At 32.4% G+C, this 13,313-nt stretch overlaps 2 protein-coding genes across 2 annotated transcripts in view; one reads left to right on the top strand and one right to left on the bottom strand.

The window, feature by feature from the left end:
• Nucleotides 1-6,534, bottom strand: part of LOC106105663 (probable serine/threonine-protein kinase DDB_G0280133) — a 9,046-nt gene extending 2,512 nt beyond the window's left edge. The window contains exons 1-11 of the mRNA XM_013286087.1: nucleotides 6,079-6,534; nucleotides 5,766-5,856; nucleotides 5,088-5,231; nucleotides 4,908-5,006; nucleotides 4,735-4,823; nucleotides 4,545-4,632; nucleotides 3,974-4,063; nucleotides 1,922-1,984; nucleotides 1,363-1,566; nucleotides 601-798; nucleotides 1-73 (exon numbers count right to left, since the gene is read on the bottom strand). Coding sequence (XP_013141541.1) covers nucleotides 1-73; nucleotides 601-798; nucleotides 1,363-1,566; nucleotides 1,922-1,984; nucleotides 3,974-4,063; nucleotides 4,545-4,632; nucleotides 4,735-4,823; nucleotides 4,908-5,006; nucleotides 5,088-5,231; nucleotides 5,766-5,856; nucleotides 6,079-6,448 — 1,509 coding nt within the window. The 5' untranslated portion in view covers nucleotides 6,449-6,534. The remainder of the gene's footprint in view (nucleotides 74-600; nucleotides 799-1,362; nucleotides 1,567-1,921; nucleotides 1,985-3,973; nucleotides 4,064-4,544; nucleotides 4,633-4,734; nucleotides 4,824-4,907; nucleotides 5,007-5,087; nucleotides 5,232-5,765; nucleotides 5,857-6,078) is intronic.
• Nucleotides 6,535-6,901: 367 nt separating this feature from the next.
• On the top strand, nucleotides 6,902-12,879 carry LOC106105688 (UPF0668 protein C10orf76 homolog). Its single transcript, XM_013286115.1, has 9 exons — nucleotides 6,902-7,444; nucleotides 7,877-8,031; nucleotides 8,578-8,745; nucleotides 9,382-9,493; nucleotides 9,957-10,127; nucleotides 10,588-10,729; nucleotides 11,724-11,803; nucleotides 11,884-12,016; nucleotides 12,721-12,879. Exons 1-9 carry the CDS (start codon nucleotides 7,176-7,178, stop codon nucleotides 12,862-12,864), a joined length of 1,374 nt encoding a protein of 457 aa, XP_013141569.1. The 5' UTR covers nucleotides 6,902-7,175; the 3' UTR covers nucleotides 12,865-12,879.
• Nucleotides 12,880-13,313: the final 434 nt, after the last annotated feature.

The raw sequence follows: 13,313 nt of genomic DNA, 5'->3' as shown, positions 1-13,313 counted from the left end.
CCCGATCAGGAAGCACGACTGCCGGTGGATGTACAGGATCGGCAGCGCCTTGTCGCCCTTGAACGGATAGAATCTGCAACACAACACACGCTATACATTATACACTATACTTCAGTAGTTAAAACTTTTTGCTTAAATTTATTTATTGTTACATATTAGCCTAACGGCAAAAGGTGTCCGCAAGGACTCAAATGTACATTTAAAAAATAATAGTAAAATACTATACTCCACACATACAATTGTGTATCGCGCAGACACCACTAAATCACTAAATACTGTGACGTCACGTGACGTCACGCTGTATAAGAATAGAATCGTTTATGTATTGTTTTGTGATACTGAATAGCGAAGTATTAAATACAGTGACGTCACAGTGCCTGATTAGTGTTCCTGTTAATAACTGCATGTCAAATTTGGATGATGTGAATTTCTAGAAATACTACTAATGTTAATTTAGTAACATCTTTGTGACACAATCAGGACGCAGGTAATGCTAAATCCGGTCTTCCCTAATTGATCACTGAGGGAGACTCTTAGTGTACATCTTTTAATTTCAAAAGTAAAGGTATTAATTCTATTCCTAATTTAAAAAAAACCTACCTCCATCTACGTTTAGGTTGTTTAGCATCATCAGGCTCGGCGTACTTTATAACCACGCCATTAACGGTGTTGGCGTCGGCAGTCAGCTTGCCGGACAGACCAAAGTTAGGTTTCTCCTTTTCTCCTTCAGGTTGACCTTCTTTCTTCACTTCTGTTTTCCCCCAACCGTACTCCTTCTTGTCATCTGCATCAGCAAATCTGAAAGCATGTTTGATTTTAATTGCATATAAAAAAAATATAAATATAATTAAAAAATATTTGAAATATGTTTAAGTATTGTAATATTAATTTACACGACTCACGATGCATATTACATATACACATTTTAGGGGTATCGATGATTCTCGAGAGTACAAGATTTTGGGGTCCGAACATTTAATTGGTTTAAAACTCTGGTGACTAGCTGTTTCCGAGCGGCTTCATCCGCATAAAATTGTAAAAACTTTATTTCATTGTTTACATTTGTCACATTCTCAATTGCAAATGTCAAAATTACCGTTACCATAACAAACTTGCTTCCTTAACGTTGGCAGCTTGTAGTTTATAGTCCCTCTCTCACATGATGGTTATTTTCCTATTTATTACCCCCCTAAGTTTCATAGCGTAAAAATATATAGCGTGCCGTAAGTGTACGCCTTTTTATTAAAGACAGAATTAATCAAAAATATGATGTGAAAGCACAAAGCAGCATGTGTTTACGCTTTATTATATTAGTATAGGTTACAAAGTTCTCGAGGAATATATTTGGGAATCTCTTGTTACCTGGTCTTCCGGTCTCTCTGGCGGGAGTCGTTCTCAGTGGGGCGCGGACGCTCCCTGCGCTCCTCCCCGCCGCGCGAACTCTCTCTCTTCTCCACTCTATCCTTCGCTGCTCTCCCCTCTCTACCTCCCTCTCTATCTTCTCTATTCTCCACCTTTATGTTCTTCTCTCGGTAGCGTTCTTGACTACGTGATTTGGAATGCTCTCTGTGAATAGAATTATAAGAATGTAAATAGAATTAAAACAAAGAACCTATTGAGTAAAAGAAAATAACAGTATTTCATTTTATTTTTTAGAAAGCAACAATGTACACAAGCTAGTGCTTACTTAAATTGCTCCTCCTTTATACAATGTTTATAGAAATTTGTAAGTAATATAGAATATTATTATGTATACTAATATTATAAAGAGGAAAGTTTTGTATTTTTGTATGTATTGAAGTAGCTCAAAAACTACTGGGCCAATTTCAAAAATTCATTCACCATTCAAAGGCTACACGAATAGTAACATAGGATATGTTTTTTTTTAATTTCACGCGGGCCAAGACGTAAACGAACTTACGTGTGATGCGGCGACGATGGTTTCTCAACCCTCGGCGGCCGCTCACGACGGAACTCTCGATTCCTATAAATGATAAATCAACAAATTAAAAATTGTCATCATTACCACATATATCTTTCACACACAAAATAACTTAATGTTAAAGCAATTTTAATATAAATTTATTATTAAAACCAAATGCCAAAATTTTGTTGAACATTAAATAAAGTATTAAAAAACAAAAATAAATCATCAATAAGCGATTCCAATTATTTAAAACGATTATTTATTTAAATTAATATGGATCTCCTTCACCAGAGGTGATTTCACAGTTATTTTATCAAGTAATAGTAACTAGACATATACCTGTTTGAATTAAAATTATGTACGTAATCTTCAAGACGGAGCCTCTTTGTTTGCGACTCCTATACACTTACCATATACTCGATTATATATGATGTAGGTGGTTTTACCCAAGAAATTTCATCCAATCGTGGATATCTCTGTATATAACATGTTTCAATTTAACATTGAAAAATTATCTTTGATAAAATCTTGAATCCAACTGTAATTTAAATTCTTTTTATTTCAAGCCAGGTTTTTCTTCTTCATATAATTTGTTACAATCTTTGTATTTTGTTCATTCTAATGTTAGCAAAAACGCTCTATACAAATTGCTTGGTGAAATAGAATCTTTATGTAGTAACAATTACTTTTTTAAATTTGTAAAATTCTTTTACAAAACTTGGTTTTAAACGATTTTTTTTATAAAAATGCTTTTTTTGACCGACTTCAAAAGAAGGAGGTACTCAATTTGTCTGTATGTCTTTTTTTTTTATAGATTTTCTTTTACTGTTTGATAATTTTAGTTTTGTTTTTTCATTCTGATATATTAATATTGTATGTTTCAGATATCTTTCTAAATAAAATCTTCTATAATCCAAGCTATGTCTATCTTTATCCATGTGAGTCCAGAATGTTTTTTCTATTAAGTTTTTTAGCAATATATTTATGCTTAATATATGTTTCTTCAACCTAATCTTTGGTTTTTAAAATGTTTGAAAACCCAAAACTTGACTATATCAGATAATAGTATTGTCTTCATTGAATTACTTTGGGCGTCATTTCAAAACTTGAATTCTTGAAATTAAATTACTAGACTATTTTCTTGGTTTTTGGTAAATTATTGACTGACTTCCCAAAAGGAGGTACTCAATTCGTCTATTTTTTTATTTGTTTAAATCAAGACCTAAAGTCAGTTAGGTAATCAGTAATAATTCATCATTCTTCCTGTTTCAAAGTGGTTTCAAAGTGAGCCTTCACATTTGTTATATTCAAATTATGGTCAGTTTCCTAGATACTTTTAATCATTTGTTAGTGATTATGGTTCGATTACTTCTTGAAATGTGTTTCTGAACTACTACAGTTATTCAAAACTTCTGTTTCAGTTTTCTATTGTTTTTTCCACATTCTCTTGAACATTGTTGTACAATTGTGTTTGTGTATCTTTAGTAAATACGATTAGAAGTTACATCAATACTCCAATATATTTCTTACATTGGAGTGCAAAGAAAATTCCGATTAACTAAAAGATAATGTAAGTGGATATCCAAATATCCACATGAACACAGTCACTACTTCAATTATAGAACAACGGAATTTCTTGATCCTTAATAATTTCTTCGGTACCAAACTACTTCTTTCTTATCTAATCCCAATGGTAGTAACGGAAATGAATACATAAAATCCTTCATTCATAACCCTAGAAGGTATTTCAAACTAAATTTCAATCCATTATCTTTGGATATCAAAGATTTCACACATGCCTAGAGTTATAATTATCATGTAATGTGAAAACATTAAAATATCTTTGCAACAGCAACATGTTCTGACCAAATTCATTATAATTTTCTGTAGAGACGTCACTGTAAAAACAAATACAGTTATTTAAACGCACTGTTAATACACTGGCCGGTGTGAATCATCATGCAGCCGTGACCTTCATATGTATACTTATATGACTATAATTATGTATAAGTGCTTTATGTAAAACTAGTAAAGCTGTACACTTACCTATCGCCTGGATATCTCTCTTCACGGTATTTCTCTTTCTTTTCCATGTATTCTTTTTCACGATATCTCTCCATGTCAGGTGGACCTCGTCTGCAGGAATCAATAACATTAATATACAATCCCCATTAAGTACTCTAATATTAAGAACTCGAAATCCTGAATATATCTCACTATAAAATTTTGTGGGGTATATAGCATTTGTTATTTTTTTTAAACAGATATTTTTACTGAAGCCTTTCTTACCATTCTATTCAAAATATTGAGGGTATTTATGTAATTCAATTTTTACGTCTTCTTTCTGTCGAGCGCCATAATACCTCAACCAGCACTTGCTTTATAAAAATTGACAATGAAGGCAATATTGAGAAGCAAACAGTTTACTGCTAGTTAAAAATATTATCATTACTATGGTAACATTTAGTTAAAACTGAACATTTGTAGGGGCTTAAGTAAAAAAATGGCATTCCCTTCTGCTGAACCCTGTGGGTTGCCTTATATGAAAATTGTTTAAAATTTCTTATTTCTATTTAATCCCACAGTGTTAGTGTATAGTTATAGTGATAATAATTACCTTTCGCGATAATCCCTGACTTCATGCACTTCCCGTTGTTTGGGACCTCCTCTATGGTCATAATGATGATTATTGTAACGGTTGTATCCTGAAAGTATTGAAATTTAAAAATACGTAAATCCACTATTTCCTCATAATTCAGACACTTTTTTGAAATTCAATACATGCAAGTTAGAAGAATAGTAATAACCTCTTGAATCTTCTCTTGCTTGATAAGGTTCTTCCCTGGGTCGTCTGGGGAACTCTTCTTCAGGTCTGTGATCTTCATATCTTGGATTCCTATGCAACCATTAGAATAAATGTATGAAAATTACTAATTTGTATTAATAGAATAAAAATTGATTGATAAACAAGATAAATTACCTTTTATATTCATCAAATTCCTTAGGTCTTCTGTTATATTCAGCATTAGGTGGATATTGTGAATTGTGGCTGAATCTTTCTCTGCTTTTATCATATACTCTGAAAAATATTACATACATTTATTTACAGATTTATTGACTTACATCTCAGTGGTATATATCTAAAATGTAGTATAGTAACCTTTCATTATGACCTCTGTCATAACCATATGACTCTTGATAAGATGATTGTGGTTCTTTACTAGAGCCTCTGTAGAATCGCTGCACTTCACATTGTCTTTCATAGTTGTCAGTTGATGCTGGAACCCTCATTGGATAGTCCTTTCTACAATTACATTATGTCTTTAACAGATTTTGAACTAAACCTTTTTAACATTGACTTATTGATATAATCTAGAATAGGCAATATGCATATGACGCCGAATTGTACCAAACTTTTTTTAAGTATATTTTATTACTGTATAAACATACTGTAAAGATTTTTTTTAAATAATGTGATTTAGTAGCGAAATTTAATCATTAAAAAATTCCCTCTCTTAGTTCTAAAACATACACTATTGGTCTAAGCAAGTGGCTTATCTAATATGGCATCACTGTGTTGTCAATACACAGTTCATTTATGTTAGTATATATAGAAATTCACTCTTGAAGTATTTTACTGTAAACACTATATCAAGACTAACTTTAAAATAAAAAAAATAATGAAAAGAATAATTAATTACCATTTATTTGTACCAGGAATAATTAAAATGATTTTTTTTTCTAGTTATTTTATAACAAGTAGAATCGTTTAAAAAAAGAAAAAAAATACATGCATATTCCCTATTGTCTTACTTTTCTCAAACAATAGGCAACTTACTGATAGTATGTGCGAGAAGGTTGGTTTCCTTCATCGGATGATTGTCTACATTCCTTAACAACACTGTGCAAGCGCTGTTCTTGCTTATCTTCTGGAACAGGTTTTTATTATTATTTTTGGGTATTTTACACTTATTTGGTATTGAAAATAGATTGACAAGCAATCAAACGAATGATCAGTACAACACTTATGACAATAATATCTATAGTGAACATAAACCTTTCCCATTCCAACCTATACATTACATGTGTCTAATTTGAAGGCACTGAGATAAAAGTATCTTAAACACCATTAACTTTCCAAATAGACATACCTTCACTTTGTGAAGACTCTGCCCGCTTTGAATGTTTATGCTTTTGTTTTCTTTTCTTTTTGGATGTTATTTCTCCCTCACTCAAAGACGATATACTTTCAACGTTACCACGATCTGCAGAATCTGAACGCTTCTTTTTCTTTCCGTGCTTCTTCTTCTTTTTCTTATGTTTCCGTTTTTTTGATCGTTTTTGATTATCCGAATTACTATCAGAGTCTGAAGAGTCGGCACGTTTTCTTTTCTTCTTGCCGCGGTGCTCCGATACGGAGGAGTCTTCACTTTCGCTATCTGAGGAACTACTAGATTTATCACTAGCATTTGATTCATCAGAATCTTCTGATGAAGAATAATGGCGTTTTTTAGATTTCATCTCTAACAATTATAGGCGAATAGAAATAAAATACAAATGTACGCAAAATCAAAATGTTCACCACAATACAGCACAGCACAGATTAAATATACCACAAACCATAAAGCCATAAACCAACAAACAACAATTTAAGGACATCAACAATATGGTGCTTTTATGACATTACATTTTGAATAATTTATTTCGTAAAACGCGTGAGGTTCTCAACACTTCTCGTATTAAGTCGATTAAGTTTATTGATTTCCCAAATGTATAAATAATTGATTAACGATTTTTCTTAGTAAAAAGAGGTAGTTACATCATGTGGGGTCTATACTTGACCAGTATAGTTGTACAGTAATGCTCCAAAACTCCACTTCATTCGACTTTACAGCGCAGCGTCAGTATGCCGAATAACCTATAACTGGCCATCATAAGCTGTCTAACTGTACTGGCGAAGTGTAAACCGGGCATTACAATTATTTTAATCTAATAAACGGAATTTGTCACCTTCTGTCAAAGTCAAAATATTACGTACGTCAATCAACATGCAAATTGACCGGCCACGAAAAACGATTTTTATCACTTTCAATATAAAACGATAATTGTTTTAATTTTATTAGAATTAAAACAATTTTATTAAGCTAGTGGCAAATGTTATTATAGTTAATGTAAAAATAAAGCATAGGTGTAATAAACTAAAAATATTGAGAAAGTGATATCGCTTATTGGTAGTTTACTTTAAGCAATGGCTATGAGGAAGAGAAGTGGTTCTGGGTCTAAAAGACACCTAAAAGAGAAAGTAGTCCAGATTTATGAATCTTTCTTTAGAGGAGAAGATTTGACAAGTGATAATCCTACGTTTTGGGATGAATTTTTTCTTCTTAAACCGAAAATTCCTCAATTGGAGGCTGAAATACACAAATTAACAGTTGAACAACTTAATAACATGAAAGAAAATATGAATTTACTTGTAACACAATGCATAGAAATGCTAGGACAAGAACACCATATAAGGTTTGTAGCCTTATAATTTTTCCATCATACATTGCTGTTTTCATAATATCTTATCTCTAACAAGGTTTTCTCATTAACTTACTAGTAGTAATTGGTAATTGATTTTTTAAATATGTCAGTATTTTATTTGATTTGTCAGTAATAAACTTAAAAAAAATGTTGTTAAACCAATTAAAAATCATTTAAAACAAGGTGTTGAAAAATAATCATTTACATTTTATCAAACAACTATAGTTGTAGGCCTATGGTAGGTGTTTGTATCTGTAAATCAGCTCTGCAGCAGTTTAAAAGTTTAGGTCAAATAAGCTAAAATCTAAATAAAAACCAGAGCTGATTTGCAGGTCAATTTCAGTTGAGTTATTCAACCCAAATCTTACTAAATTGTATGCTGTTTGTTCTTGACTAATAATAATGATCCTGTTTTATTTCCAGGCTTGTTTATGCTCTACAAACATTCAGTGCATTACTTACAACAATGTATCAAAGAGCCGCTCAGGATCCAAATATAAACATGAAGTTACTTTTACTTGGCAATGATAATTTTAAAATGCAAAAGTTTTTAGAGCACTGTAGCACTGTATTATCAGGTGTGTAGCCAGCAATTATTAAAAAATGTATGGGTGAATTAAAAAAATAGTTGATAAGATTTCTCACCACCAACAAAGATCTGTCAGCAATAGATTTTAAGGAAATAAGTTATGCATACTTCAAATTTAATGCACCGCTTAATCTTATCTTACTTCTTACTGATATTATAAACTAGCTTTTGCTACCAACTCTGTTGACATGGAATTAAAAGACACTTTAGTAGTCTGTAATGTTCTACATCTATGCCAAATCTCATTGAGATTCACCAGCCGCAATGGCTGAGCCATTTAAGCTGTAAATTCATCCATCTAGACTTTCACAATGATAATATGTATTAGCGAAATATGAGTATAATAGTTGGGGTAGATGGATGGTTGTTTGAAGGTTACTACAGAATGGTTTCATGAGCCATGGTGAAATTTGGCTCAAATGTAGAACATTATCTAGAAGAACACAAAGTCTACCGACATGTTCTTTTTTAAAATTTGGCATGAATGGATTCATGTGAAAAAGCTAGTCTTTTTAATAAAATTTTCTGTTTTCAGGTGATGTGCCAGATAGTTTGAAGTCAATGGTTATAAAGCTTCTGCTGGTGATTGCAACTGGAGTTGATAATATAGATGAAAACCCTTTAGTGGAATATCTGATGATGAATTCATTGTTTGAACCACTTATACAGTTGTTGTGCACATCTACTGAAAGGCAACATCATGGTAAATATTGATTATTACAATATAAAATCTTACTAATATTATAAATGCGAAAGTTTAGATGGATGGATGGATGTTAGAGTTTATAGCCTAAACTGCTGAATGGATTTTAATCAAATTTGGCATAGATGTAGAGTATAGTCTGGAAGAACACATAGGCTGCTCAGTAATGTTTTTTTAATCTCACGCAAACGGAGTCGCGCGCAAAAGCTAGTAATATTGTAAATGTGAAAGTTTCGATAGATGTTTATTCGTTTGTAGCCTAAACAGCTAAACGGATTTTGGTGAAATTTGGCATAGATGTAGAGAATAGTCTAGAAGAATACATAGGCTACTTGCGTTTGTTTTTTTTAATTCCGCGCGGATGGAGTCACGGGCGAAAGCTAGTATACATATAAACCTTCCTCTTGAACTACACTACCTACAAAAGAACTGCATAAAAATCTATTGTGTAGTTTTAAAAATCCAAACATATGTAGTAAGTTTTTGTAGTAGGATGATAAAAGCCTCTCCACTCGCCTGTACTTCACTAATATTTTTATATCTATTCCAACTTACCAGGCTTAATCCTTTTACTGTAATATGATAACAAAAATATAGACTACTACTTAGTTCATTGGTGACTCTTTGTATTTGCAGGTTATGATGTGGTACTATTACTTATGTTTTTGGTAAACTATAAGAAACAAGAATCAGCTAATCCATATGTTGTCAAGTTATCTATTTTAGATGATGAATTAGCTCTTAATGGGTAAGTATTCACTTTGTATAATTTTATTTTCAATAGGTAATACGGAATGTTACAACTGATTAATAGATTAGCTGTTGCTCGCGACTTCGTCCGCATGGAATTAAAATATAGCCTATATTACTCACCAATAACATAGATTTTTTAATGAAAGATTTTTTAAATTGGTCTAGTAGCTTTTGGGTTATTTTACTACATACAAAAATACTTTTTAATATATAATAAGTTTTACTGGTCTGCATAAATGGATAGGTCTTTGCTTAAAAATTTTGGCTTTTGCTTTGTTGTACTTCAACTCGCCAGTTTATGTTAGTGCAATTTTTTTTCTTACTATCATCATCAATCGCAACCGTTAACGCCAAGATGGCAAAAATCAAATATGCACAAAATCATATAGCCTGTCCATTTATAGGGGTCAGTGGTATCCATCCACATTTTTTTAATACTGTTGTTTTAATAATTCCAGTTACGGGCAAGTTATAACAGCTGCATTAAATGATTACGTGATGTCGACATTCGGCGGTGTGCAAGGCGGAGGTAACGCCGGTGGCTGGCTGTCTTCACTCACCAGTATGGTGGGGGGAATATTCCTTACCAGCGATGACACACAACCTCTCGTTAGAGGACATAGGATAAGGTTTGATCGATCTATCTGTACTTTCATACTTCTATACTTAATACTAGCTGTTTCCGTGCGGCTTCATCCGCATCAAATTATGAAATTTTTATTTTATTTACATTTTGTCAAATTCTCAATTGCAAATGTCAAAATTACCATATGTAATTTTTATAATAAATTCTTCAAGAGTGAATTTCTATATAAATTAACGTAAATGTACTGTGTATTGACAACACAGCGACGCCATATTAGATAAGTCACTTGCTTTGACCAATAGCGTTGCGTTTTAAAACTTATAGAGGGAATTTTAAAAAAGACTATTTTTAATCATTAAATTTCGCCACTAAATCACATTTTATTTAAAAAAATCTTTACAGATATGCTGTTATACTAATAAAGTTTACTTATAAAAGGTGCAATTTGACGACATATTGCCTATTCAAGGTGTTCTTGAAAGTAGCGTATTCGTGTGTTGTAGCGGGGGTGAGGAGGGTATGTTGCTGGCGCTGTACGAGGCGGCGCACCTCAACCGCAACTTCATGACCACCCTCGCGCACTCCTCCTCCGCCGCCGCGTCCTCCGCGCCGCCCTCCCCGCCCGCCACGCTGCCGCCGCACCAAGTAATTACGAAGACAATTAACCCTTAATGTCCAGTCTTCTCTTTTACACTGAATAGATCAATTTTTTTTCCTTTTTTGTCTTTTCATCTATGTTCTATTTTCCCGTTTCAATTTTAGGTATTTTAAAAGAAAAAATCATGCATTTAATGAAAAAATATATAGATTTTCTTTCCACCGGTACTTTATCTGAAAGATACTATATCAATCGTCAAGTTTAGTACGTCAAGTGTAATAAGTTTAAAAACAATTAATTATATATACACTAGTTTTCGCCCGCGACTTCGTTTGCGTGGAATTAAAAAAAAAGTGAGTAGCCTATGTTTTCTTCCAGACTATCCTCTTCATCTATACCAAATTTCATCGAGATCCGTTCAGCCGTTTGGGCTACAAACTCTAACAAACATCCATCCATCTAAACATTCGCATTTATAATATTAGTAAGATGTGGGTTTAAAGATTTATCAATAAAAATTGTCTTAGTAATGATCATGTGAAAAATGTCGAGTGAAGTGCCTTCTCTATTGAAATTAACAATGATAGAAAAAAATAACCTCTTTTACATTAAAAGTACTTTTACTTTCCTCGAGTGGAAGTTCTTAGCATACAATATGTGTACAGTCTAATTTAAGTCCCCTTTCTCATAGCCAACAGTGAAAGGAATGGAAGTGAAATATCTTAGAGTGGGCGCAAATAGGGGAAATCTTTTTATGCGTCTCCTGTTGATTAAAGTCAACCAACTAATCTGCAAATGAGGATTCAACGCGCAACAACGCAACTCACTTGATAGATACATATTACCTACCACACTCAGAGTCGTTTAATGGTCAATTAAGGATTCCTTTTTACAAATTAATTATTACAAACCAATACAAGACTCATATGTTATTCTTTTTATGTCTGAGTAGATAGTATTTATGAAAAAGTTAACACGCATGGAAGTAATTACATGTTTATTTATTAAAAATGTTTTAAGACAAGTAATTGTTAATTTCAGACTCCACCAAATTTGGCCCAGATTCAAGCTCTAGACAACGACCAACCGACTAATTTGTTAGTCACTTTCTTCCAGTATTGGTAAGTGATTACATTTGATTGATAGTTCTGATATCTGTCATCTAATTGTTTTAATTAAAATGTAAATATTTATATTCCAGTTCCATAGTGATGGCGGACACGAAAAGCGAAGCGAGCATTAACAAATGTAGTTTATGTTTTATAACGTTAACTTGCATTGTGGAAGAACAATTCGCGAATTCTATAATGCACGACCAAAATCTTACTTTTAAGGTAAATATTTACTAAAATTTATTTATTTAAGTACAACCACAACATATATATTATACACTTACAATGAGTTAGTTGACAGTATCGTTTCTTATATATATGTAAATACTGGCGTACATAACATTTGCTATTACTAATTTAATTAACAGTTATAGGTTTACATTTCGTTTAATTTGACCTTAAAAGTGGCACAAATCCTATAATCTACATTATATTCTAAGTATATATTAAGTAAATTAATTAAAGCTATATAAAAATGTATTAAATAAATTTAGGAATTAAGCTTATCATAAACAATTTTTATATTTTTCTTGAAAGAGTTAAAGTAAATACCAAATAGATCTATTTTATTTGTGGTGTCGTATTCGATAAAAATTACCTGGTAAAAATTAGGGCCTGTCACACCACTGGTAGAGGCTCAGATAGCTTAAAAGTGACGTCACCAAGGGACAACATCCGATATTTCCATCGCATATTTTATAAGTTAGATTGTTATCTGACAATTTATAAGAATTGTGGGACAGGCATTTTTTTAAAATCTTAATTAGGTAAAGGGGGATTTTTGTCTTGGGACAGGCATTTAAATTGTAAAAAAAGGTGCAATAACAGTTTTGTAACATTTCTTAATAATCTGTTTAATTTTGGTAAAATTAATGATACTGTTTTTTTTTTCAAATTAATTAAAAAATAATTACAATATGTGACAGGTACAATTGTACAGACTTCCGATGCGACACAGGAAAATACTCCCCGAGGAACCACCCTCGCAGCCCCTCGCCTCCACACTAATAGGTACATTTATATTACTGGCTTTACCCGCGACTCCGTCCACATCGCATTATAAAAAATAATGAGTACCCTCATCATGCCTCATCATGACAATCTTGCTTTGCTGCTATTTGTTTGATGTTTATGTTCCTTTCATGCCTAACATTTTTTTTTTCAAATGTATTATGGACTTTAATTTATTTTACACACGTAACAGTCCAATCCCATTCTTAGTATTGTATTGGAGTGTATTGGAAATGAGAAGTTATTATTATAGACAGAGACCTAATTTTAGTCTCTTTCCCTTTCAACCCTTTTCTTAAGAGGAGAGGATGGAAGTGAAAAGTGGATTTGACGGTTGAGGAGACGCAAAGGAATGGGAAATATCCTCTTTATGTGCCTCTTCTGCATCGTCAATTAAGGGTAGGCAACGCATCTGCAATTGAGGATGTCTAGGCAGCGGATTTCTATTCTAGATTTCGATTCTAGATCTTTTTGTCTCCGTGCGGTATTAAAAAAAAACAAAACCAAG

The sequence above is a fragment of the Papilio polytes genome, unplaced genomic scaffold (genome assembly GCF_000836215.1).
Source record: "Papilio polytes unplaced genomic scaffold, Ppol_1.0 DF822733.1, whole genome shotgun sequence".
NCBI classification, from domain to species: Eukaryota; Metazoa; Arthropoda; class Insecta; order Lepidoptera; family Papilionidae; genus Papilio; species Papilio polytes.
This window is presented reverse-complemented; position numbering and strand designations above follow the sequence as displayed.